General features: G+C 41.2%; 1 protein-coding gene across 8 annotated transcripts in view; it reads left to right on the forward strand.

Moving 5' to 3' along the window:
- The window catches only part of LPGAT1 (lysophosphatidylglycerol acyltransferase 1), a 126,271-nt gene extending 103,809 nt beyond the window's left edge, over window positions 1–22,462 (forward strand). For all 8 annotated transcript variants that reach the window (XM_045981926.1, XM_045981923.1, XM_045981927.1 and 5 more), the window contains 2 exons: window positions 13,797–13,903; window positions 16,218–22,462. In XM_045981926.1, coding sequence (XP_045837882.1) covers window positions 13,797–13,903; window positions 16,218–16,369 — 259 coding nt within the window. In that variant the 3' untranslated portion in view covers window positions 16,370–22,462. The remainder of the gene's footprint in view (window positions 1–13,796; window positions 13,904–16,217) is intronic.
- Window positions 22,463–22,891: the final 429 nt, after the last annotated feature.

Here is a 22,891-nt window from a genome sequence, read left to right on the forward strand (position 1 = left end):
AGCCTGTTGCTTCTGCAAGCCTAGTATTTCTAAAACTGAACTCATGTTCCTTCATGCAACTTGTTTCTCCTGGCTGTCCAGTGGGATTTATGTTAACATTATTCTGCACTCACCTAGAATGAAAGTTTTGGAGTTCCTTTGACTCTTCGACTTTTTTTTTTTTTTTTAAGATTTTATTTATTTATTTGACAGAGAGAAATCACAAGTAGTCAGAGAGGCAGGCAGGGAGAGAGAGGAGGAAGCAGGCTCCCTGCTAAGCAGAGAGCCCGATGTGGGGCTCGATCCCAGGACCCTGGGATCATGACCTGAGCTGAAAGCAGAGGCTTTAACCCACTGAGCCACCCAGGCGCCCCGACTCTTCGACTTTTTAATTTAATTCTCTGTCTCAAAATCAGCTGCCAGTTCCTGAGAAGGAGACTTCTGCAATGTTTCTTTCTCTCCTTTTTTTTTAAAGTCTAAATTCCGCAGCCAAGCTCACCTCATTACCTTTTACCTGAAGTATATTTGCTTATTAAATATTCCCTTTATTAATATTGGTTCCATCTTCAATCATTATTTATTGTACTGCTATATTCTTCCCAAATCATGAAATCTTTTTTCTTTTTTTTTTTTTAAGATTTTATTTATTTATTTATTTGACAGACAGAAATCACAAGTAGGCAGAGAGGCAGGCGGGGGAGGGGGGTGGTGTGCAGGGGTGGGGGGGAAGCAGGCTCCCTGCTGAGCAGAGAGCCCAATGTGGGGCTCGATCCCAGGACCCTGAGATCATGACCTGAGCCGAAGGCAGAGGCTTTAACCCACTGAACCACCCAGGCTCCCCTTCTTTTTTTTTTTTTTAACAAACATTAGTCGAATAATTGGCAGATTTGAATGAATGTAGAGATTATAGGTTAGATAATAGTACTGTATCCTTGTTAATTTCCTGATTTTTTTTTTTTAAAGATTTTATTTATTTATTTGACAGACAGAGATCACAAGTAGGCAGAGAGGCAGGCAGAGAGAGAGGAGGAAGCAGGCTCCCTGCTGAGCAGAGAGCCTGATGCGGGGCTCAATCCCAGGACCCTGGGATCACGACCTGAGCCGAAGGCAGAGGCTTTAACCCACTGAGCCACCCAGGCGCCCTAATTTCCTGATTTTGATCATTCGACTATGGTTATCTTAGAGACTGTCCTTGTATTTAGAAAATACACGTGGAAGTACTTATAGGACACTCTCTGTAACTTCCTCCAAAAGTTGAAAAATCTTATATATATCTATCAGAAAGATACATATGCATATGTGGAGAAAAAGGATGGTAACATAAAGCAAATATGGGGAAAAGTGATATTTTTGGGAACCTGGGTGAAGCATATATGTGAATTCTTTGTTCTATTTTTACAACTTTTCTTGAGCATGAAATCATCTCCAAAAGTTTTCAAAAGTCATTAGGGAGATAGGGAGAATTCTGTGTGCTTTCTCCTGGGTTTTGCTGTGAACCTTAAACTACCTCCCCCCAAAGTAGTCTTAACAAAAACTTTCTACAAGCCGTTGGACTCAGGGAGGGTGTAATAGTGATTCTTCTAAGCAAACATGATTGTCATGTTTTGCTTACTTGACGGTTCAGTCCCTTGAGCAAGCATTTATCTGTTAAGCACCTTACTATGTCTCAAAAGACAACGCCCAAAGATGGATGTAGCGAATAAATTTGAGGTCGGAACAGTGCCCCCTCACTGTTTTTACCCTCACGTGGCATGTTGGTTTAACTAGTTTCCACCATCACAAGGAGTGGGGCTCAAGGGGAAGGGGTCCCAGGCTGAACTTTCCGACTGTGAGAGGAAGCAATGGTCAAGGTGCTACTTGGCTTTCTCCCGTCTTTCTCCCAAACAGCAGCGTTCAAGGCACTGGAAATTCTCTGTGACCCTGCGTTTGCTGCCTCAGAGCCTTGATTTGTCCCTGTGCTGAAGTGGGTAAAAGCTTATGTATCTGAGTTGGTGAATTCTATTTTCAGATAACCAAGTGGGCTTCTTTTTTCTTCTTCTTCTTCTTCTTTTTAAGCTTTGCTGGTGGATCCAGGGGGAAGCTATAAAAACTACATTTTGGTATGTTGAGGATGAAGCCTTAAACAGCTTACCTCAAGACAATGGCTCAAACCAAAACTTCTGGGACTTGAATGCCGGGAGATATTCTGATATGTTAAATTTGACAATATCTGTTCTTGTCCATAAATCTATTTTTGGTGACAAGTAGCTTCTGCATTTCCGAGTTATTCTTATCACACCAGCCCTGGTGGTGTCACTTGCTGTTCCCGGGGTACTGATGGCTGTCTACAGATGGCACCTCAGTTTTAGGCTGGCAGATTACTTTCATTTAATTCCGTTCCGCAAACTTGAGTTCCCATGAAGGATTAGGCACTGATTTACACACAGGATACGCAGTGATGAGTACAGCACAGTCTGATAGAAGGAACAGACATGTAAGAAAATAAGTAGAACATAAAACTAATAAGCATAGTTACAAAGGACAGAGTTGGCCCTGAGAGGGAAGTATTAACTGTAGGAGAAAAGGAGGAGGAAACTGAAGGAAAAGAGAACAAAGGGGTAAGAGACCCAAATCCAAATCCTTACCTTCCATAGCAGCAAGTCAATGAATATATTTGAAACTGGGTAGTCTCGAAGTACGGGTAGTAGCATGTTTATAACCATGATGGAGGTAAATAGTGAAAGAAACAGGGAACAGGTGTCTAAGGAAGGAAAAAAGTTTATTTTTCATTGTCAACTTTGTAGTACTCTGACTCTTAAAAACTATATGCATTTGTTACTTTATTTAAAAAGACTTTTAAATCCTGCTTACTCTTTTAGGCTCAGATGTTGCCATTTCCATGTATCCTGTACTATATAAGTAGACACACACACCCCTTCCTTTACACTTACGCGGAAGTTCTTTAAACTCCTGGTGTAACATTGATCGTATTCTGGTTTTACAGTATTTGTTTACTTTTCTTTTTCCCTCTGCTAGATTATTAGGCTTTTGGAAGCTGGAACTGTTCATCTCAAAATTTCCCCCAGTGCTTTTAATTCCTTTAGTTGTCATTGGCCTACGTGAATTGAGTGTTTAGCTGTCTTGTTTGTCAGCTCCCATCCCGGATCCTTGGTAGCATGAAAATTCAAATGTTCTAACTCAAATATGTAGAGGTGCCAGCTGCTAAGCATTATTTATATCTTTTTTTGCAAGTGTAATTCATCTAGTGCTCTTGAATCTGATTCAGTGGATTTGAGTAGAATACTCTGTATTTAAGAGCACATTCTGGATTACTGATAATTCGAATTTTTGTTTCTTGAAAATGAGAAGCTAGTTTCTCATTCGGATGGCCACCAGTATTGGGAAGATTTATTTCCGTTATTTATTTGTTTGTTTGTTTATGTCCCACAAGAACGCCTTTTATTTGCTTCCAAGAGGGCTAGTATTGAATGCGTTTGATACTTTGCCGTATTAGGGGATTAGTTGTTTTAATATTTTAATCCCACAGTGATCAAACAGAGTAATCAAAGTAGATTGGTCTTGACGGAGCATTTGCTCTGCCCTCCTGGCTGTTTCCTAAGGCAAGAGAGTGTCCAAGCTATTGTAGGCAGATGGTCGGGGAGGCTTCCCGTTAAAGCACTGCCGCCTTCCCACACCAACCCCTACTTAAAGCAATATATACTTCGCCAGCCTCACCATGTCCTTTCAAGAGTTCAGGGTTCTTAAACCCAACCTGCTCTGTGTAACTCAGCCATATTTTTAGTCCCTTTTCTCCTTACAAGGATAATTCAAATGTCCTCCAGCCCGATGGCTCTTGCTAACTTGTCCTTAGGTTGAGTAGGCCTGATTTTATATTTATAGAGAGTATATGTTTGTAAGTTAAAAAGTAATGCAAATAATTCCCCCAAACCGTTTGACTGCTCTTCAGTGTGGTAGAAGTGAGCAAAGAACGCTACCTATATTGCAAAGCTGTTTTAAGACAGTATTAAATGATCTAAAAGTAAAAAGTCAGTAACTTATAATGCCATTCACTTAAAAAGTAAAATCCAATTTTTAAATTTAAGTTTTAAATCTTAAAACATTCCTCTAGTATCAGGATGAAGTGTAATGGACTTTCCTGGAAAATCCAACTATTGAAGGATGTCTCATTTGAAGGAAACAAAAAGAAAGAAGTGATTAAATTTCCTGAATAGTTAAGCTTCCTGAATAGCGTGGGCACAGCTCTCTAGTGCCTGGAGCTGTACAGGCTACGGAGTCTTCTGCTTGCAGTCGGCCCCGCACAGACATCGTTCACAAGTCATGACTCCCCTTTTGTGTGTGCTTCTCTCTGGGATTCCTGTCTTTTCAACTGCTATGGTCGTCCTGATATCTGTCCCTTCATTCTCCGGCCAATAAGACTACATATTTCCATGTAAATTTTAGGCCTCCCCGTGTGGCGCTAACTGGGAATTATCCTCAGGTAAAAAGCTGGAAAAAAAAACGGAAAAACGCACCCAGTGCCATTCCTGTCTTCCCAGTGGCGACTCCCCTCCAGTATCTCCCTGTTTTTAGTCACTCCCCAGTGCTTTCCACTAATTACTTTTTTTGTTTTGTCCAGCATTTATAACTGTTACTTGTGAACTACTCTGCAATTGGGAAAAAACATAACTCACCTCTTATTTTAATGGCTCTCATAAGTCATAGGGAGAGCTGCAGCTAAATCTCGGATTTTAAGGTAAAAGAATAGATTTTGCCCTCCAGTGTGGCCTTTTTGGCCTTTTATAGTCGTACTGCATTGTGCCAAAGTGACTATACACACGGGCACTGAAGGCACATGGTGGTCCTTAGTTAAAAGATGTTTATCTGGGGGCGCCTGGGTGGCTCAGTCAGTTAAGGTCTTGATCTCAGCTCAGGTCTTGATCTCAGGGTCATGACCTTAAGCCCCACATTGGGCTCCATGCCCAGTGTGGAGCCTACTTAAAAAAAATTTTTTTTTAATTTAAAAATTAAAAAATTGGGTCGCCTGGTTGGCTCAGTCAGATGAGCGGCTGCTTTTGGCTCAGGTCATGATCCCAGAGTGCTGGGTTCGAGCCCCATGTCAGGCTCCCTGCTCAGCAGGGAGCCTGCTTCTCCCTCTCCCTGCAGCTCCCCCTGCTTGTACCCTCTCTCTCTGTTAAATAAATAAAATCTTAAAAATAAAAATTTAACTATTTAAAAATGTTTATCTGTATAATTTAGAATACTTTTATTAAGATTAATATTGAAATGAAAACACAAAATCTCTGTATACTCAAAGAGAACTCATAGATGGATCCCCAAGAATATGTCCCCAGATCTGCATATCCCAATTGTGAAGTACTGCTAGCTCTCCTCTAAAGCAGAGCATCTGACTTTATTATTCTCCAGTTCAAAGACTTTCCATGAGGGACGCCTGGGTGGCTCACTCTGTTGGAGTTGGATTCTTGATTTTGGTTTGGGTTGTGATCTCAGGGTCATGGAATGGAGCCCCATGTGGATTCCACACTGAGCAGGGAGTCTGCTTGAGATTCTCTCTCCCTGTGCCCACATCACGTGCTTGTGATCATCTGTGCACGTGCTCTCTCTTTCTCTCTCTAAAAATGAATAGATCTTAAAAAATCTTCCCATGAGAGGCATTCTCATAAATTGCTAGTGGGAATGTAAATTGGTATAATCCTTAAGACGATTTGGTAGTATTTTTCAAAGTTACTAATGTATTTAATCATGATTTAGCAGTTTTATTTTTGGAATTTTATCCTGTAGATATACTTGTAACCATATGAGTGGACATTTGCATAATGTTATTCATAGCCACATTGTTTATAATAACCAAAGATGAGAAACTGTCCATCATTAGGGAGTAAGAGGAATTTCATGTTTACTGTGTATTACAAGATTACAGTGAAATTAGAAAAAATTTTTTCAGAATGATAAGGAAAATATAATCTATAAAAAATTTATGGGATATTACATCATCTGTGTTTAGAGGAAAATTTGTAGCCTTAAGAAGCTACTATGAGAAAAGAAAAAAACTGAAAATGAGTGATCTAAATGTCTATCTCAAGAAGTTGGAAAAAAAAGCAAATTAAATACAAAGATAGTAAATAAAAAGCAGAGAATCATAAAGGAGAAATTATTAAAATTGAAAACATACAGTAGAAAGAATAACACCAAAAAATTGTTTTTTTAAAAGCACTCTAAAATCGATCAACTCCTGGCAAACCTGATGAAGAAAAAAAGAAGGCTAGTGCTGCCAACATCAGGAATGAAAACGGGGACACTACTACAGATTCTGTAGTCATTAAAAGGACAATAAAGGATATTAAGTACACTTCTTTCAGAGGATGGAAAAGAGGGGATGTTTCTGACCTGTTTTATGAGACCAGCATAACTTTGATCTCAAAACCTGAACCAAGGATATTATAAGAAGGAAAATTTACAGGCACATATCTTACATGATCGTAAATGCCAGACTAACCCAGTGATATATAAAAAACACATCAGATTATGTACTGAGAGTATATATTCCTTGAATTAAAGTTTGGTTTAACATTAAAAATCAGTCAATTTAATTCATCACATTATCGGAATAAAAAAAAATTACATAAGCACGTCAATAGATGTAAAAAAAGAATTGATAGTGTTAACTCCCATTCACGATAACAAATAAAATCCTTAGCAAACTAGGAATAGAAGGGGAGTTCTTTAATTGCATTAATAGTAATGGTATGCACAAAAAAAATCTATAGTAAATATCATACTTACTGGTGAACCATTGAATGTTTCCCCCTGAAAGAGGAGTAATGAGGGACAAGGGAGCTCTTACTACCACTTCTACTCGGTATTGTTCTGATCAGGCAATGTGACAAGAAAAAGGAGTACAGAAAAGGTAAAAACAAAATTGTCATGATTTGTGTTAATTCATCTTCCTACCTGTAGATTAAGGTAATCTTCCTACCTGTAAGATTGCTTGGTGGACATGGACATGCCGTCTTCACAATATAAATGGCTATTTCATATAAGTAGGTACCTGAAGAGACTTCGACAAGGGAAGAGGCTAAGAAAAGCTACTTCACAAACTGAATTTTAAAAAAAAATCATCATTTCAAATCCACTCTTAGTTGAGATGGTGTCTTGAGACGGATTTTGACCTTTTGCAGTCAAGGACAAAGATGTAACAGATGAGCGGTGACTTACTGTTGTGTGGTGAACACTGAGGACATTTTTCCATAGAAATACGTTTGCCTGGGCCCCTGGGTGGCTCAGTAGGTTAGGCGAGTGCCTTCAGCTCAGGTCATGATCCCGGAGTCCCAGGATCGAGTCCTGCATCAGGCTCCCAACTCCATGAGGGTCTGCTGCTCCCTCTGACCTTCCCCCTCTCCTGCTTTCTCTCACTCTCTCTCAAATGGATAAATAAAACATTTTAAAAAGAAAAGAAAGAAAGAAAGATAGATGTTTGCCTAATGGCTAATTTCTGTAGGAGTCCATGCCCACTGCAGGGGAAGTGGTCTGTGGAAATAGCCTTAGGAGCTCGCATATCCTCTGTAACTTTCCCCCGAGGGATCTGCATTCTTAGGAAAAAGAGGAGACAATAAAATTCTTGGAATATTATTTCTAATTTAAGGGTTCCTTATAATTCAAAGAGTGGAAGGTACCCTTTGAAGGAATGGAAAGACAAACTTGTTTAAATAGCCTCGGGCCGCCTTATTTGAAATTGTGTCTCTGTGTCTCTGCTCTTCTGATGAGATCAGTATTAACATTAAGACTCCTGAGAATCTCTGTCAGGAATTCACCTTCGTAGTACTTGATAACCACATGTATCTTTTTACGTGACTGACTTGAGGCTGGCTTCGTTGTAGCCCCACTGGTACAGAAGGACACACGGCACACAGACTGTCTGGGTAGAGTATTATGCGGTGTGCAAACAGTCATGGATCGTCAGACCCTTAGAACGGCTGTAGGTCCAGTCCAGTCACTACCGCTGTTGCTGAACCCAGAAAACTTTAAAGCACAAAGTATCTCCCATTTAACACCCACCACCCTGCCAAGGTATGCCACCTTATGCCACTGCCCTCTGCCCACTAGTACGCACATATAACAACTTTGTAAGGCAAATACTATTATTAACCCCATTTTACAGATGACGGAACTGAGTTGTACAAAGGTTAAACCATTTTCCCCAAGTCACATAGTCTGCAAGTGCCGTAGAGGCAGAATTCAGCCCCAGGCACCTGGGTGGCTCAGTTGGTTAATCGGCTGCCTTCGGCTCAGGTCATGATTCCAGGATCCTGGGATCGAGCCCCGCATTGGGTTCCCTGCTCGGCAGAGAGCCTGCTTCTCTCCCTCTGCCTGCTGCTCTGCTTACTTGTGCTCTCTATCTCTCTGTCAAACAAATAAATAAAATCTTAAAAAAAAAAAAAAAAGCAAAACCCAAAACAAAGCCTCTACTGTTTGTGGAAGGGAATGTCAGCCATGGAGCCCCACTCTCACTGTAGTGAGACATACGAGAACAGGAGAGAGTGCAGAAGTAAACATTTTGAGTTGAAAGAGATCTTCCAATCACCTAGGAGTATAGGCATTAAAGGGGCTAAGAAATACTAGCCTGTGGGATGATTTTATGTAGTGTAAGCATTTCGAGTATTTTTTCTCTTTAAAAGTTGTGACGTTCTTGGGGCGCCTGGGTGGCTCAGTGGGTTAAAGCCTCTGCCTTCTGCTCAGGTCATGATCCCAGAGTCCTGGGATCGAGCCCCGCATCGGGCTCTCTGCTCAGCAGGGAGCCTGCTTCCTCCTCTCTCTCTCTGCCTGCCTCTCTGCCTACTTGTGATCTGTCTGTCAAATAAATAAATAAAATCTTAAAAAAAAAAAAAAAGTTGTGATGTTCTTTAATTCCTCTTTTTGTGGTTAGCTCTTTCAAAGCAAGAAAATCTAATTCTGGTAGGGGATTTTATAGTAGCAAGCTGAAACATGAAGTTTCTGGACCTTAGGATCTCCTACCCCATTAAAATATTTAATAAACCAGAACATTTCTATATTACTGCCATAGAGCAATATAGTACTGTAGTTAGGGGAATAGAAAGGTGACTAAGATTGGGAAACTTATTTTCTGTGTAAATAAAACTCTATTTTGGTTACCTTTCATCCTTTTCAAATTTTTGAAAGCAAAAACTTTTTTTTAAAGATTTTATTTATTTGACAGGCAGAGATCACAAGTTCGCAAAGAGAGAGAAGGAAGCAGGCTTCCCACTGAGTAGAGGGCCCAATGTGGGGCTCGATTCTAGGACCCTGGGATCATGACCTGAGCCAAAGGCAGAGGCTTTAACCCACTGAGCCACCCAGGCGCCCCTTGAAAGCAAAATTTTTAATCAAAACTGTGATTTCCTGAAATTGATTTTTAATAGTTTTTTTTCCATACCATACTTTTCCTTCATTTCCTCTCTTCTTTTTCCTGCCCATGGATACTTATATTGGGGTGTTAAAATATCCCAAATATGATATTTAAGTGTTTAAATAATAAGAGAAAGGGATCTGATTATAATGCAATTCATAAGTAATGTTCCTTCTGATTGTTTTTTATGCAAATGACCATGCTACATGACTTATTTTTAAGAAGCCTTTGAAGGAGTCTGAGCATGGGCAGCCCGGTCATTTAGAATCCTTTGTACTACTTGACTCGTCTGGACATTGTATTCTACTGATAAACTGTAGAAGCTATTGAATGTTTTTATGATGGGTCTGCCTCATTATAATTTTCAAATCCTTACTGAGTGACTGACACACATTTTGCCTAAACTTGAAATAGTAATATAGGCCCCTTTGTAGAATGCCAAGTAGTAGACACTGGCCAAAGATTGAAAAACATCTTGGACTTTTCAGAAATAACAGGACAGCTTCCTAAAGAACATGGTGGCTCAGACTCATGTCAACTTGCATGCCCTTCCAGAACTCCAGTAGAATGACACTGAAGAGGTTTCTTTAAAGTGTAAACCCACAAGGATGAGGAAAATAGGAAAAGCAATAGTAACAAAAGTCGGGAAACAGATGAGCAGTCAGAGCCCTAAGCCGGGGGTGACGGCCAGGAGACAACCTTACGCCACCGAACTGAAAAACCGGCAGGATCAGTGCCCGTGGAAATGAGGTGGAAAGGGTTGTTACCCTTGGGTCTGGTTGAAATCTGTTGAGGAAATCAGATCCCCAGCACCCCTACCCTCCATCTCACAGCTGGGGGATTCTTCGTTCCCTGCTGTGGCGGGAACTGGAGGCTTACTCTGGAGAGGGAACCAGATGCTCTGTGGTCGCACAGATGCCTGGTACAGCTGAGGCAAAGGCCCCACAATGAAAATGGCATGGTTAAGTGATGTCATGGCACCGGGTGCTGAGACCGCAGCCCTGCTCTCTCCATCTCCTGCCAGAAAGCCAACAACTAGGCCTTCACTCTCTGGGCAGGACGCTAGAGGATCTTCTTCTGCGGCAACGGCAAGTTCACAAGGAAAGACTGACTTAAATGGCCCAACCAGATAATCTTCTGTGCAGCTCCAGTCAACACACCGCACTCGGCGCTGAGAGCCGTCAGTCTGCTGTGTAATCCCCTGTCCGTAAATGTGTGTCAGCGACAAAGACTCACTGGGTGACTTGGTCATCTGATCGGCCTCTGCTGTGAAAGATGGACACTAAAACAAACAGAACTTGGAGGAATGGGGCAGGAAAAGCACAGCGACCAGAAATCTGGCTAGCTCCTTAACCCTCCTCTCTGTACTTTGCTGCATGTTTTTTTTTTTTTTTTTTTTTAAGATTTTTATTTATTTATTTGACAGAGAGAGATCACAAGTAGGCAGAGAGGCAGGCAGAGAGAGTGAGAGGGAAGCAGGCTCCCTGCCGAGCAGAGAGCCCGATGCGGGACTCGATCCCAGGACCCTGAGATCATGACCTGAGCCGAAGGCAGCGGCTTAAACCACTGAGCCACCCAGGCGCCCCTTTGCTGCATGTTTTAAAGTTTCTGTTCTAATTCTCATAGAGAGAAGATACTGTAACAATAAAACAACAGTATTGTAATATTGTAGCAAAAACAATAACAGTAAAACAATGAAAAAGGAACATTCGAAGAGCTCTTAGAAATTAAAAATATGAGGGACACATGGGTGGCCCAGTGGGTTAAAGCCTCTGCCTTCTGCTCAGGTCATGATTTCAAGGTCCTGGGATCGAGCCCTGCATAGGGCTCTCTGCTCAGCGGGAAGCCTGCTTCCTCCTCTCTGCCTGCCTCTCTGCCTACTGTGATCTCTGTCAAATAAATAAAATCTTTTTTTTTTTAATTTTTTAAAGATTTTATTTATTTATTTGACAGAGAGAAATCACAAGAGAGGCAGGCAGAGAGAGAGAGAGGGAAGCAGGCTCCTCGCTGAGCAGAGAGCCCGATGCGGGACTCGATCCCAGGACCCTGAGATCATGACCCGAGCTGAAGGCAGTGGCTTAACCCACTGAGCCACCCAGGCGCCCCAAATAAATAAAATCTTAAAAAAATAATGTCTTTTAAAAAAGAAATTAAAAATATGAGAAAAGAAGCAAAAACTCAGTAGAAAAAAGAAAAGATTAGAAATTAAATAAGAATTCCCTAGAAAGGAGGACACAAAGACAGAGATGGAAGAAAGTGAACTGCAACCCTGAATCCTCTATCTAGTCAAATTGCCAACCAGGTGTGAGGACAGAAAAAAGACATCGGCAGAAATGCAAGATTTCAGGAGAACCCTTTATCTCCAGAATCCACTGGAGGACATGCTCCATCAGAATGTAGAGTAAATACAGAAAGAGGAAGACATGGGATATAGGAAACATTAAATGTATTTTAGGAGAATCACCAAGACAGAGTAAGGGGCTTCGGCAGGATGAAAAACTACAGGCAACAAACCCACAGTGTGGGTGAAATGTATTCAGGAAGATAAAATTGAAAGAACGTCTGATGCACACAAACGCCTTGAGAGAAGATCTAGAGCACCGGTCAGTCTGGCTCACTGCCTGGTTTTTAAATACAGTGTTACCTGGACATAACTGTACCCATGTACTTGGCGTCTGGTCTACGGCTGCTTTCACACTACCAAAGCAGAACTAAATAGTTGCGACAGGTACCATAAAGCCTGCCAAGTCCAAATGCTTTCTTTCTGGCCCTTTAAGAAAAAGTTGGCAGACACGCTCTAGAGAATTGACTCTAGATGGATAAGAGCTTATGGTTGAATTAGTTCTGTATACACAGAAAATGATGTAACTGCTCAAGTTAGGGAGAACAAAAACTGGACGGGAAAGGAAGAGTAGCGTGGATTGACTACTAAGCTACCTGGCTTAGCTTTGAATATACGTACATGATTATGATAATGTAAATGTCTAGTACTCTGCTCATTACAATTACCCTACAGCAGCATTGGGAAGATGGGAAGGATATGAATGTGTGGTGGGAGAGGGAAGAAGGCGCTTACTCCTCCTCTACTGTAGTGGGAGGTCAGTAGGCTGGCCCTAAAACGGAAGAGGAAACATGGCAATAGATACCAAAATCCTTGGTTCAAAGAGGCAAAAACCAGTTCCTCTGGGGAGAGAGAAACAACGGCAGTGGGACGGGGACCACTATTTTTTCAACAAACCTTTTGCAGGCTTTTAAAACTGTGCCCCTTTATACCGTTGATTAAAATAATAAAATTAACTCCCCCACACAACTGGAAAACAAAAAAGAAACTTCAGCGTCAGTAACTACATAGTATGTACTCGAGCTGCCCTTTTCTGCCCTTCGTCCTGCGGGTGTGTATCCCTAATCATCCTGGTCGGCTTCCCGGTGATTCAGGACCCATTCACAGCCTCTGCACATTCGTGCTCCAGTAAGAGGTGGTCCTGCTCAGGAAACTTCTATCTCTGATACAATGCAGGCACCAATTTAGGCAGATTCTGTCTGGTTCACAGACATTTCCTCCAGAAGAGCATTGCTAAGATGCATTATTCGGCCAAGCCTCTGACTATGCTAAATGTCCTACAGTAGCTGCATTTTATTCTATTTTGTTTTATTTTTTAAAGATTTATTTAATTGAGAGAAAGAGTGTGTGGGTGCACGCGCCAAGCAGGGAAGCAGACTCCCCGCTGAATGCAGAGCCCTACCCCAGCAGGGCTCTATATCCGGATTGGGAGATCTGACCAGACCTGACACCAAGACGCCCAGTGGACTGAGCCACTCAGGCACCCCAGTAACTACAGTTTAAAAATCTCCTCTGTTCTGAACATCATTTCTTCTTAAACCCATAAGTATGAAAAGACAGTTATTTCTCAGTAATTATTTGTAGCTCTAGGACAGTTTATTAGTATTTTCTCATCATCTAGCACTGGACCTAACATACAATAGGCTGGCAAATGTTTGAATGAATGAATGGACTCTGTTGTATAGTCAACAATTTTTTAAAAACCAAGGTGCCCTGAGGGACGCCTGGGTGGCTCAGTTGGTTGGGAGGCTGCCTTCGTTTCAGGTCATGATGCCAGGGTTCTGGAATCGAATCCCGCGTCGGGCTCTTTACTCAGTGGGGAGCCTGCTTCTCCCTCTGCCTCTGCCTGCTGCTCCCCTTGCTTGTGTTCTCTCTCTCTCTGTCAAATAAATAAATGAAATCTTTAGGAAAAAAAAAAAAAAAAAACGAGATTCCCTGAGAAGCTGTAGAAATGAACCCTTGCAAAAGCCACAGGTGATTCCATAATTTACTTCAGTCACCAAAGCTAAGTTTGCTTCTGAATGATTTTGATTTCTGAATTAAAGTAGTTTTTGCTTCTTTTCTAATTCTTCATAGGATCTTTCCAATTAAAGATGTACCCCTGGAGACAGATGGCCTTACTGATTGGCTCTATCAACGTTTTATTGAAAAAGAAGAACTCTTATCACATTTTTATGAAACAGGTACACAGTATCCTATTACGTATATTTCTGAAGTTGGTGATCGTTCCAAAGATATACTTTAGGGGAGATAACCATTTTTTCATTCTTCAGATACCCTAGAGGAATCAAACTATTTCTATATTTAAGAATTCCAGCTTAGGATATTCATTAGGACAGTGTTAATGTTAAATTTATTCAGGTCTTTACTTCAGCAGCCAGTGAGCAAGATCACATGATGAGTAAAATGTACAAGTGGAACTAATTTGAGACAGTACCCGGTATGTAGAAGACTACAGTCGTACGTATACAGTTACACGGGCTGTTTATGAAATAGCAAATAACATATGTGGTTTGGCATTGTATGTGATTGTTTATAGTACCATCATCTAAAAAATACCATTTGAGATCATTTTGAACTGCGTTTTTACATGCTTATTCTTTTCTTTACATATAGGGATAAAGCTTACTTTTTACATTTTCACGGATACGACCTTATACTTTTCTACTTGAGAGAAGAAAGTCAATATACCGGAAGGTCCCTTATCTATACTTAATATTCTCTACCTTATGTGAAACTGCAATGCGTTGAAACAGCCATAGGAAGGGAGGAGGGGGGAGGGAGGAAGAAAGGAAGTTAGGAAAGAAGGAAATTAGCGTTGGTAGAATGCCAGGCATTACCAGAGTACTTTCACAAATAACTACGTATGTTGTAGGCTTATTCTCTGGAACCTACATTAGGAAAAGAAAAAGGGGAAGAGAAAGTCGTTTTAGGTCAGATGATAGCTGTGAGATTTTAGATTAACCGAAAGTGCTGTTTTCTTCCCACTTCGATTTTTTTGGTTCAGAATTAATGTTCACGTTAAATCAAACTGTGGAAGGCCCAGTGGTGCACAAAGGCTGATACTGTTAATTACCTTTAATGCTTCTGTTTTTGTGTTTAGGATTGTTTCACATTACCCACAACAGGATTCCTTCTGGATCCTAAGGTTTTGACCCCAGAGCTGTGGGCTAGTGCATACTCACATGACAGGGGCTGGACACTGTGCTTGTCTCTAGAATTCTTAGTAAGACTCATTGAACAAGATGCCTCTCTCCGCCATGTTCAGTCCTTGGTCTTACTCTCAAAATCTCTTTGAAGATAAAATAGGATAGATGTGTAAGAAGGCATGTGGTGATTAAGAATCAACAAGATCTTTCTTCTTTCTCAGTCTTTGTCTCTTGCTTTGTGATATTTAGCCTAAATTGTAGCAACAATAATGGAAGTCTCTTTTTAAGAAAGCTATTTGTATAATAGACCTTGAAACTTGAAAGTGTTCTCTGTAAATTGCTTGTGAGAAGCAAATCCCGGCATGAATCAGCTTACCCAAAGGGATTATCAGCAAGGACAAAGACTGTTTGAAATGCTGAAGTGTTATCAAGATGACCTTAGGTAATATTGCCCTGAAGCGGTCTAGCTTTCCCTTCTAGAAAAGAATTTGAAGACATCTGTTTACTTTGTCTTTCTCCTTTTAATTACTAAGATATATTTCATAAATAATATTCCCTTTTGAAAAGAATACCAATGATTTACCACCACTTTTTTTGTGGCAAAAACATTTAACTTGTAATTGGAGGAATTCGTATCAATTATGTCATTTCAGAAATTATTTAAAATCAATTTCAGGGCACCTGAGTGGCTCAGTTGGTTAAGTGTCTGCCTTTGGACCCTGGAATTGAGCCCCTCATCGGGCTCCCTGCTCAGTCTGCAGTCTGCTTCTCTCTCTCCCTCTACTGGTCCCCTTGCTCTCCAAATAAATAAAATCTTTATATATATTCAATTTCACACATCTTGTGTCCTAGCCACGGTAGAACTCTCTAAGGTTACAATGGAAGCAAGACAGCCAGAGTGCCTACTCTCATGCAGCTTAAATTCCAGAAGGAGACAGAGAGTAAACAAGTCCGTAGAAAAAAGAAAAGATAGACCTGGATCATTACAGATCGTGGAAAATGCTAAGAAGGAAATAGACGGTGGAGAAGACTGTGACTGACGTGGGGGGGATGGTGCCGACGGTATTTTTTCTGATACTGAAAGAACGCAGATGCGGTTGCCTTTCCCTGCGATGAGGGAAGGCATCTCAGGCAGGAAGAATAAACGCGAATGTTCAAAGGCAGGAAAGGGCTCAGCAGTTCGAAAATTATATTTCAAATAAGATCTTTCTTCAGGAACAATGAGAAGTCACAGAAGATGCTTTAAAAAACCAACAACAACAATTCTAAGTGAACTAATATTCGACTTTTGTTCCAGGAGACCTTACGACCACAGTAAGTAAATGAATATTTCTGTCTTGTCTTTTAGGAGCTTTTCCACCTCCCAAGGGCCATAAGGAAGCTGTTTCCCGGGAGATGACCCTCAGCAATATGTGGATATTTCTCATACAGTCTTTCGCATTTTTGTCAGGCTACATGTGGTATAACATCATCCAGTATTTTTACCATTGCCTGTTCTAGGAATTGACTTGGACTTGTCAAGGTCACCATAGGAGTTCAGACTTTCATAAGTGTGCATTATTTTACATGTGCAAATCAGAATATAAAAAAAAAAAAACAAAGGAAATTCAATGGATGGATTAATATTTATCCCCCTTTGGGATATTTTAAAACTCTACTAAAATGAGGATCAGTAATAGAATGACCTGCTAATATGTTTTAAGGACCTTTCACGTTTTAAAAAGATACACTCTACCACACACTCAAGCAAACACCACATTTGGAGAAGAGGAAATCATAAACTCATCGTAGAAGACTGAGAGAAACTCCCTTGCCACCAGACACACCCGATGACCTAGTTCCAGCTCAGAGAGTTGTACTCGTTCCTCTGAGCTAGTAGTCTCCATCAGGGCAGAGCTGTAGAGCGCTCTCATTTCCACCAATTCTGGCTGTGTGTCCAGGAGCCTGGAGGGGAGCTGGGCGGCGCCCTCAAGAACTGATCCCCTGTGGTTCGCAGCAATACTCCAGCGTCAGGCTCAGCACGCCCGTGGGGGAGAAGCAGTGTCCACTGGACACGTTCCGGTACTAGAATGTGTTCCTGAAAAGGCTAGCTCAGTCCAACATCGTGTTTACATGCGCTCCTGCTTTCCCTTAAATGAGGGGGGGTCACTTGATTTCTCTTTTCGTATAGAGGCATATCGTAGATTGATAATTGTCTTTTACCAAATGCACTTTTATCAGATGCATATATAGCAAAGGATTAGAAATACAGCCTGAAAACAAACGTGAGCATAATCAGTGAGCAGGATTCTTGAGAGGCTGTCTCGTCTCTGCGTGGGTACCGGGCGCCCCCCACACGGAGTGCCCACAGGAGCCTCCCATCGGCTCAGAGGCTGCATTCCGCCCACTTTGGCTTGTTAGCACCAACTGTATTTGGGGGGCTGGAACAGATTAATGCGAAACATTTAAATGATCAGTTTAAAGTGAGATAGGGGTTTTATTAGAAAAATAACAGTAAATAAGAGTTAGAGCCAGACATAGGCTTAAAATTGTGATGAGTTCTCACATGGTACCCCCAAACCTGTGTTCTGTCATCACCTCAAGTCGCTGCCCACATCAGGGTGGTGGAACCATCGGACAGACCTGCACAAAAGGCTTCCCAGTCTCTTTACAATGCTTTAAAGAGGATAAAGTCAAGTTTCTATTTCTAGAGAATACTTCCCCCACGCCCCCACGATGATTTACCTCATGGTAGAACCAGACTCTTCTCAGAAAGTGCTGGGATGGCCTCTGTCCCTCACCCGCACTCCCAGCGTGGAGACAGAGTTGGTGTTTGGTTTAGGATTGTAGGCTCTGAAGATCCTAGGAAGTCAGCGGCAGCGTCCTGTGATATGAGCGTTGTCGATGTCCCGTTGTCACTAATCCTACAAATGGCAATTTGGAGAAGTAGGCTAGAAAAGAAAAATAAAGGCTAATGTTTTCTATTTTTAAATAAACCAAAAAAAAAAAAAAAAACTGAAAAGATGTGAATTTTCTCCCAGTTATGTGGGAAAGGTAAAGCAACACCAAATACAAGCCCACAGCAGCTTCATCTTTGGGTTAATTCCGTGCATATATGAAGAGAATAATGTGTTAATGAAATACCTCATTGCATATTATGCTACTACTGGTAAAATGCAGAGGGCAGTTACTGTATGTGCTTTGGTAGGGGTTGTTACAAGATGCAATTTTTCTTTTCTTTTTTGGAAACCTAAGCATTTTACTGTGTTTTACAGGGACAGTGAGTAGGTGAAGCTGATCTTGCTTCAGAGGCATGGATGGTGATAGGAAGCCTTAACGATGCTTCTGTTTGAGGTCCAGCAAACGCTGCTAGAATCCAGGCTGAATTGAAATTGTTCATTTGAGAGGTTAGTCAGTTACCTGGGGAATAAGGTGCTCGCTGTCAAGTATGGCACACACAGTCCTAGCTCCATAGGCCTCTTCCTTATCGCTAAAGCAAGCCACAGCAAGGCGTGGCCAGTTGTCCTGTCGGGGCGAGAGACACATACGCGCATGCGTAAACGCAGGGCGGCCGCGTGTGCCAGCGCTGTGCTCCAGAGGAACGTGCTACTGTTAATATACTGTGCACATTAAATCAGCTCCGCTGTAAGATGCTTTACTTTTCAAGCGCAGAGTCATGTCAGCAGTCTGTAGAGTGACAAATACCAATAGATATGTGAGTTCATTTTTTGTGAGTTGTAATACATGTGTCACTGATCTGCGTACCCCCCTCCAACTGTTAATCAGCGTGTTCTCTCTTTTTTGTACGTCCGAGAGCATCGATCGCGCTCTCCTTACCAGTAACTGGAGGGCAGCTGCTTGCACTAGGGAATGTGGAGAGAGGGTTCTGTGGCAAATCAGGGAAGCAGCAATATGCCACTGTGTAGAAGTGAATAAAAATTCCAAATCTGTACTTTCTTTGCAAAGTGAGATGAACGGAGGTTTAGGGAATACACATGTTATTAAGGGGGGAGAGAATAAAACTGTGCCAGAGTCATTCCAGTAGCTTACAGTCTCAGCACTGCTTGGTCTCAGCTGACCTGCCTAGATCCCTACAGCAGAGGGGCGTGAGAACTTCCTTCTGGATCCTCGTCCCAACACATCACAGTGACAGAACACCTGCTGGGCCATGGGCCGAGGGCAAGTGCAGCGCATACGGGAGTGTCCACACCGGCGGTTCACTCTTCACGTGAGAAACTGTCGTTGGTGCTGAGATACACAGATATGATACGTGTAGACATATGATGGAGAAACCTATACACCAGTGGAAGGTAAAGAAAAATGACAGAATGGAAAATGACGTTTTGGGTGGGCAAAGAAGTTAGTTGAGAATCTAAGCGGCTTTTTTACAAAAAGATGGCTCTGAGTTCAGTTCTGTCGTATTATTAAGTAGATTTTAATCTTACAATCAAACATGACTTTCCCACAGTGAAGGAACTAGGGATTGCTGGATAATTAATCCAGTGACACATCACAGTTAGCCAAAAATGTAATGTGTATTTATGAGTTTGAGGGTTTTTTTTTAATCAGACTTTTTTTTCTTCTAGAGATGCTTGCTCATTTTTAAAATAATGATTTTAGTTGTTCATTAGTTTCTCTTGCTTGTGTATTTATGACTGTGTTAATGAGTAGTGAAAGATTTGGGAAGACGGCTTCAGGAAGAGGGAACACAAAAGCCTAAATAATCCATGGCTAGAAAAGGAATCTCCGAATAATCAAGAGTTGCCGGTATGGCAGTGATACGCAAGCCTTTGATGGACATGAGACGTGACGTCACCCAACACGGGCCCCAGAGCATCGTCCTCGTGTGACTCTCGTGGGGACTGAGGTTAAGAATGCCTCTTCATTCTTTGTTTGTGTTACTCCTTGTGGGTTTGTCTTTAGTGACATTTTGACAATCACTTCCCTAAAGACTCTTGTGAACTAGTGGGACCTGGTCATAATCAGAGATAGCAGTCTTTAATCATGGACAGTCTTACTGGATTCTTTCGATATAAGGAAATGTTATTTGCACTGCTGAATAGGAGGAGTGAGTTATTTTCTTCATGACACAGGATTTCACTCCAGAGTTAACCATCGTGAGTGGGTCTGCTCCGGTCCACAAGGATGACTAAAAATGGTTAGTCTTACTTTTTTGCCATGTAATACTGGGAACCTTATGTTTGTTCACGTGAAAGGCCAAGTCCAAAGCAGAAGGTACACTGGTTTATGATAAGAGGGGGTGGAGACTAATATGTTTGGGACCAAAACCACCGACATTGGACATTTCTAGATCACAGAGGGGCCGGGTGCTCTCTGGAGCAATCACTGGTTGGTGCTTTATTGCAATCATTTTGCATTGATCCTCAACAATTAGGAACTGGACCCTGGGAATAAGCTGAGGGTTGCCGAACTGCTGGGGGAGGGGGCGTTGTAGCCATATGGAAGATAAAATTGGGGTTTTTCTGCAAAATTTCCACTGGAGGGTTTTTACATTTAATATTTTTTAAAACAATTGAAAGAGCAAAAACTTTTAAGTGTATTCTAGTTGCAAAATAGGCACACATATTTTGAATGGCTTTATTTTTATTGTGTAGAACTGTTGAACACAGGACCGGTGCACAAGCTCTTTACACGTGAGGGGTCTGCATTTTACAGTAACTTATCTCCTGACCGGGTAATGAAACAGTTACACACGGACCTACCATTGTTGCATTAAATGCTTTCATTTTCCTTACAGTTATTACAAAGTTGTATTTATTTTATACAGATGGGTTTTCGTTTTCCTGATGCCATGTGTTTACTTCGGCTTGTTGGCCTGTTTCTCTTTCTTTGTTACCTGCATGTTGACATGTATGCTCAGAGTGAATGTAAAGGCTGCGGCAACTGTCTTTAAGTTTTGTAAAGGGCTGGTCACGCGCGGATCTGGTTTATGAACGCATACGGGTTATTTTAGTAACCGGATCACCTTTTCAGAAATTGAGATGTGAACACCAAAAGAAGCATTTTCTCGCAACAACAACAACAAAAAATGAATAGCTGGTTCTATTTTTTTTTAACCTAGAAAAAATAAAGTTGATTTTTTTCAAGTAAAGCGCTTTTACTTCTTAGTGGTGGGGACGGGGTGTTTGTGTGTTTCTGGAGGTATTTTGGCATGAACATCTGGGGACGTGTACTTGGAGCACACCGTGGCAGCTGGATGCTGAGGGCAAACTGAAAACCAAATGAAAAAAAACCAACAGTGTACTTCCTTCTTTGGTTTTAAACTCTTTCCTCCACTCCTTCCCTACTCTTCCCCCTTGGAATGGTGAAGATACTGCTATCTCAGTGGTGTACTGGTAAATGTGGAACAGGCCACTCTTCCTGGGGAAAAAAAAAAAGATGTGTGCAAATGTACATATGATGGCTATAAATTTTCCTAATACAAGAATATAGAACACAATTAATAGATCATAATAAAATATGCTTAATTGTAAATTCTGTATGGCCAAGTGATTCTCCCAGGATGCTTTAGTTGAGTTTGCTGAACTCTTGTCACCAACCTGTGATGTGAAAAATGGAATAACATCCTAATTCACCTGTCTCTCAAATTTATTGTCGCTCAACCCAATATGTGATCTACTGCTAAACTAGTTCTTACCCTCGTATAAATTTTACTCATTAAAGTGAACCACTTTGAGCTTCAGTGCTAATTATAAGCTTATACAATTTTAGTAACAGCTGTTTAACAACTGCTGGCAAAATTATAAAATTTAACCATCGGCTCTAGGGTCAGGAGCCAGTCGGAGCGATCTCCAGCATACCACTGCCCTGTCTTTTCTGTTGGTTTCATTGTTAGTACCGACTAAGTTTCTCACAGTTAAGCTACTCACTGCTCTCAGGAAATTCCTGCCACAGACCCTTCCAGGGGCTTCAGAAGGTGGGAAAGCATTCACATCAGTCTTAAACAGCACGATTTTGATTTGAAGAATTTGACAAAAGCAAACTTTTCCTGAAGTGCATGGGAAGCTTGCCTATTTCTAAAGCTGATTCTGTGCTTTCGGGTCTCAAAGCGAAGTAGACTGTGATACGAGCCTCTCTGAGATTTTGTTTTGAGCATTTAAAACATTTATTGTTTAGATCATTGTTTTGCAGAATATGTTTGATCCCACTGAAAAAATTTAAATGCATTAAAATATCATATTACAATCTACCAAATAAGTTAAAATGTTACAGTTCAGTCTACCTCTTCTTCTGTTTGGATTCAGGCTGTTATTTTGAGTTGAGGTTCTAATTTTTCCCCTCTAGAAGTTGTTTCTGTCCAAGACGAAGAACATATCGAGGGCAGAAGACAGAAGGCATATTTGAAGCTCTCAGAGATCTCTCACTGACCAGCCCTATTTCTCATGAGTTGGGGGAAAAAAAGCCATTGTTTTAAATCTCCACTTAATATGAAAATGCTTGTTTTTAAAATGTTTCTTCCTGCTGGAAAAAAATTGTATTTTTAAAAGGAAAAAAAAATTCCTCTTTTGGCTATAAGAAAAAGTCAGCTGTATGAGCAGGTGTGACCATATCATAACATGCTGATATATAAATCAATAAATTTTTACCTCTCAGGACTTGTATAACCTTATTCTTAACTCTTAGAGGTACAAGAAACATTAAATATCAGTCATCCAGGGGCGCCTGGGTGGTTCAGTGGGTTAAAGCCTCTGCCTTCGGCTCAGGTCATGATCTCAGGGTCCTGGGATGGAGCCCTGCATCGGGGGCTCTCCACTCGGCAGGGAGCTTGCTTCCTCCTCTCTCTCTGTCTGTCTCTCTGCCTGCCTCTCTGTCTACTTGTGATCTGTCTGTCAAATAAATAAAAATCCATATATATATATATATATATATATATATATATATCAGTCATCCAGGTCACATATAAATGACACACAAATGGAAGGGAAAAGGGTTAGCTAACCACCAGAAAAGAGCCAGGCTCTTTTCATCATCAGAAAAATTAGTTATGCTCACACCCATTTTACAAAGGAAGAGATGGAACAA

This window comes from Meles meles, chromosome 17 (genome assembly GCF_922984935.1).
Source record: "Meles meles chromosome 17, mMelMel3.1 paternal haplotype, whole genome shotgun sequence".
NCBI classification, from domain to species: domain Eukaryota; kingdom Metazoa; phylum Chordata; class Mammalia; order Carnivora; family Mustelidae; genus Meles; species Meles meles.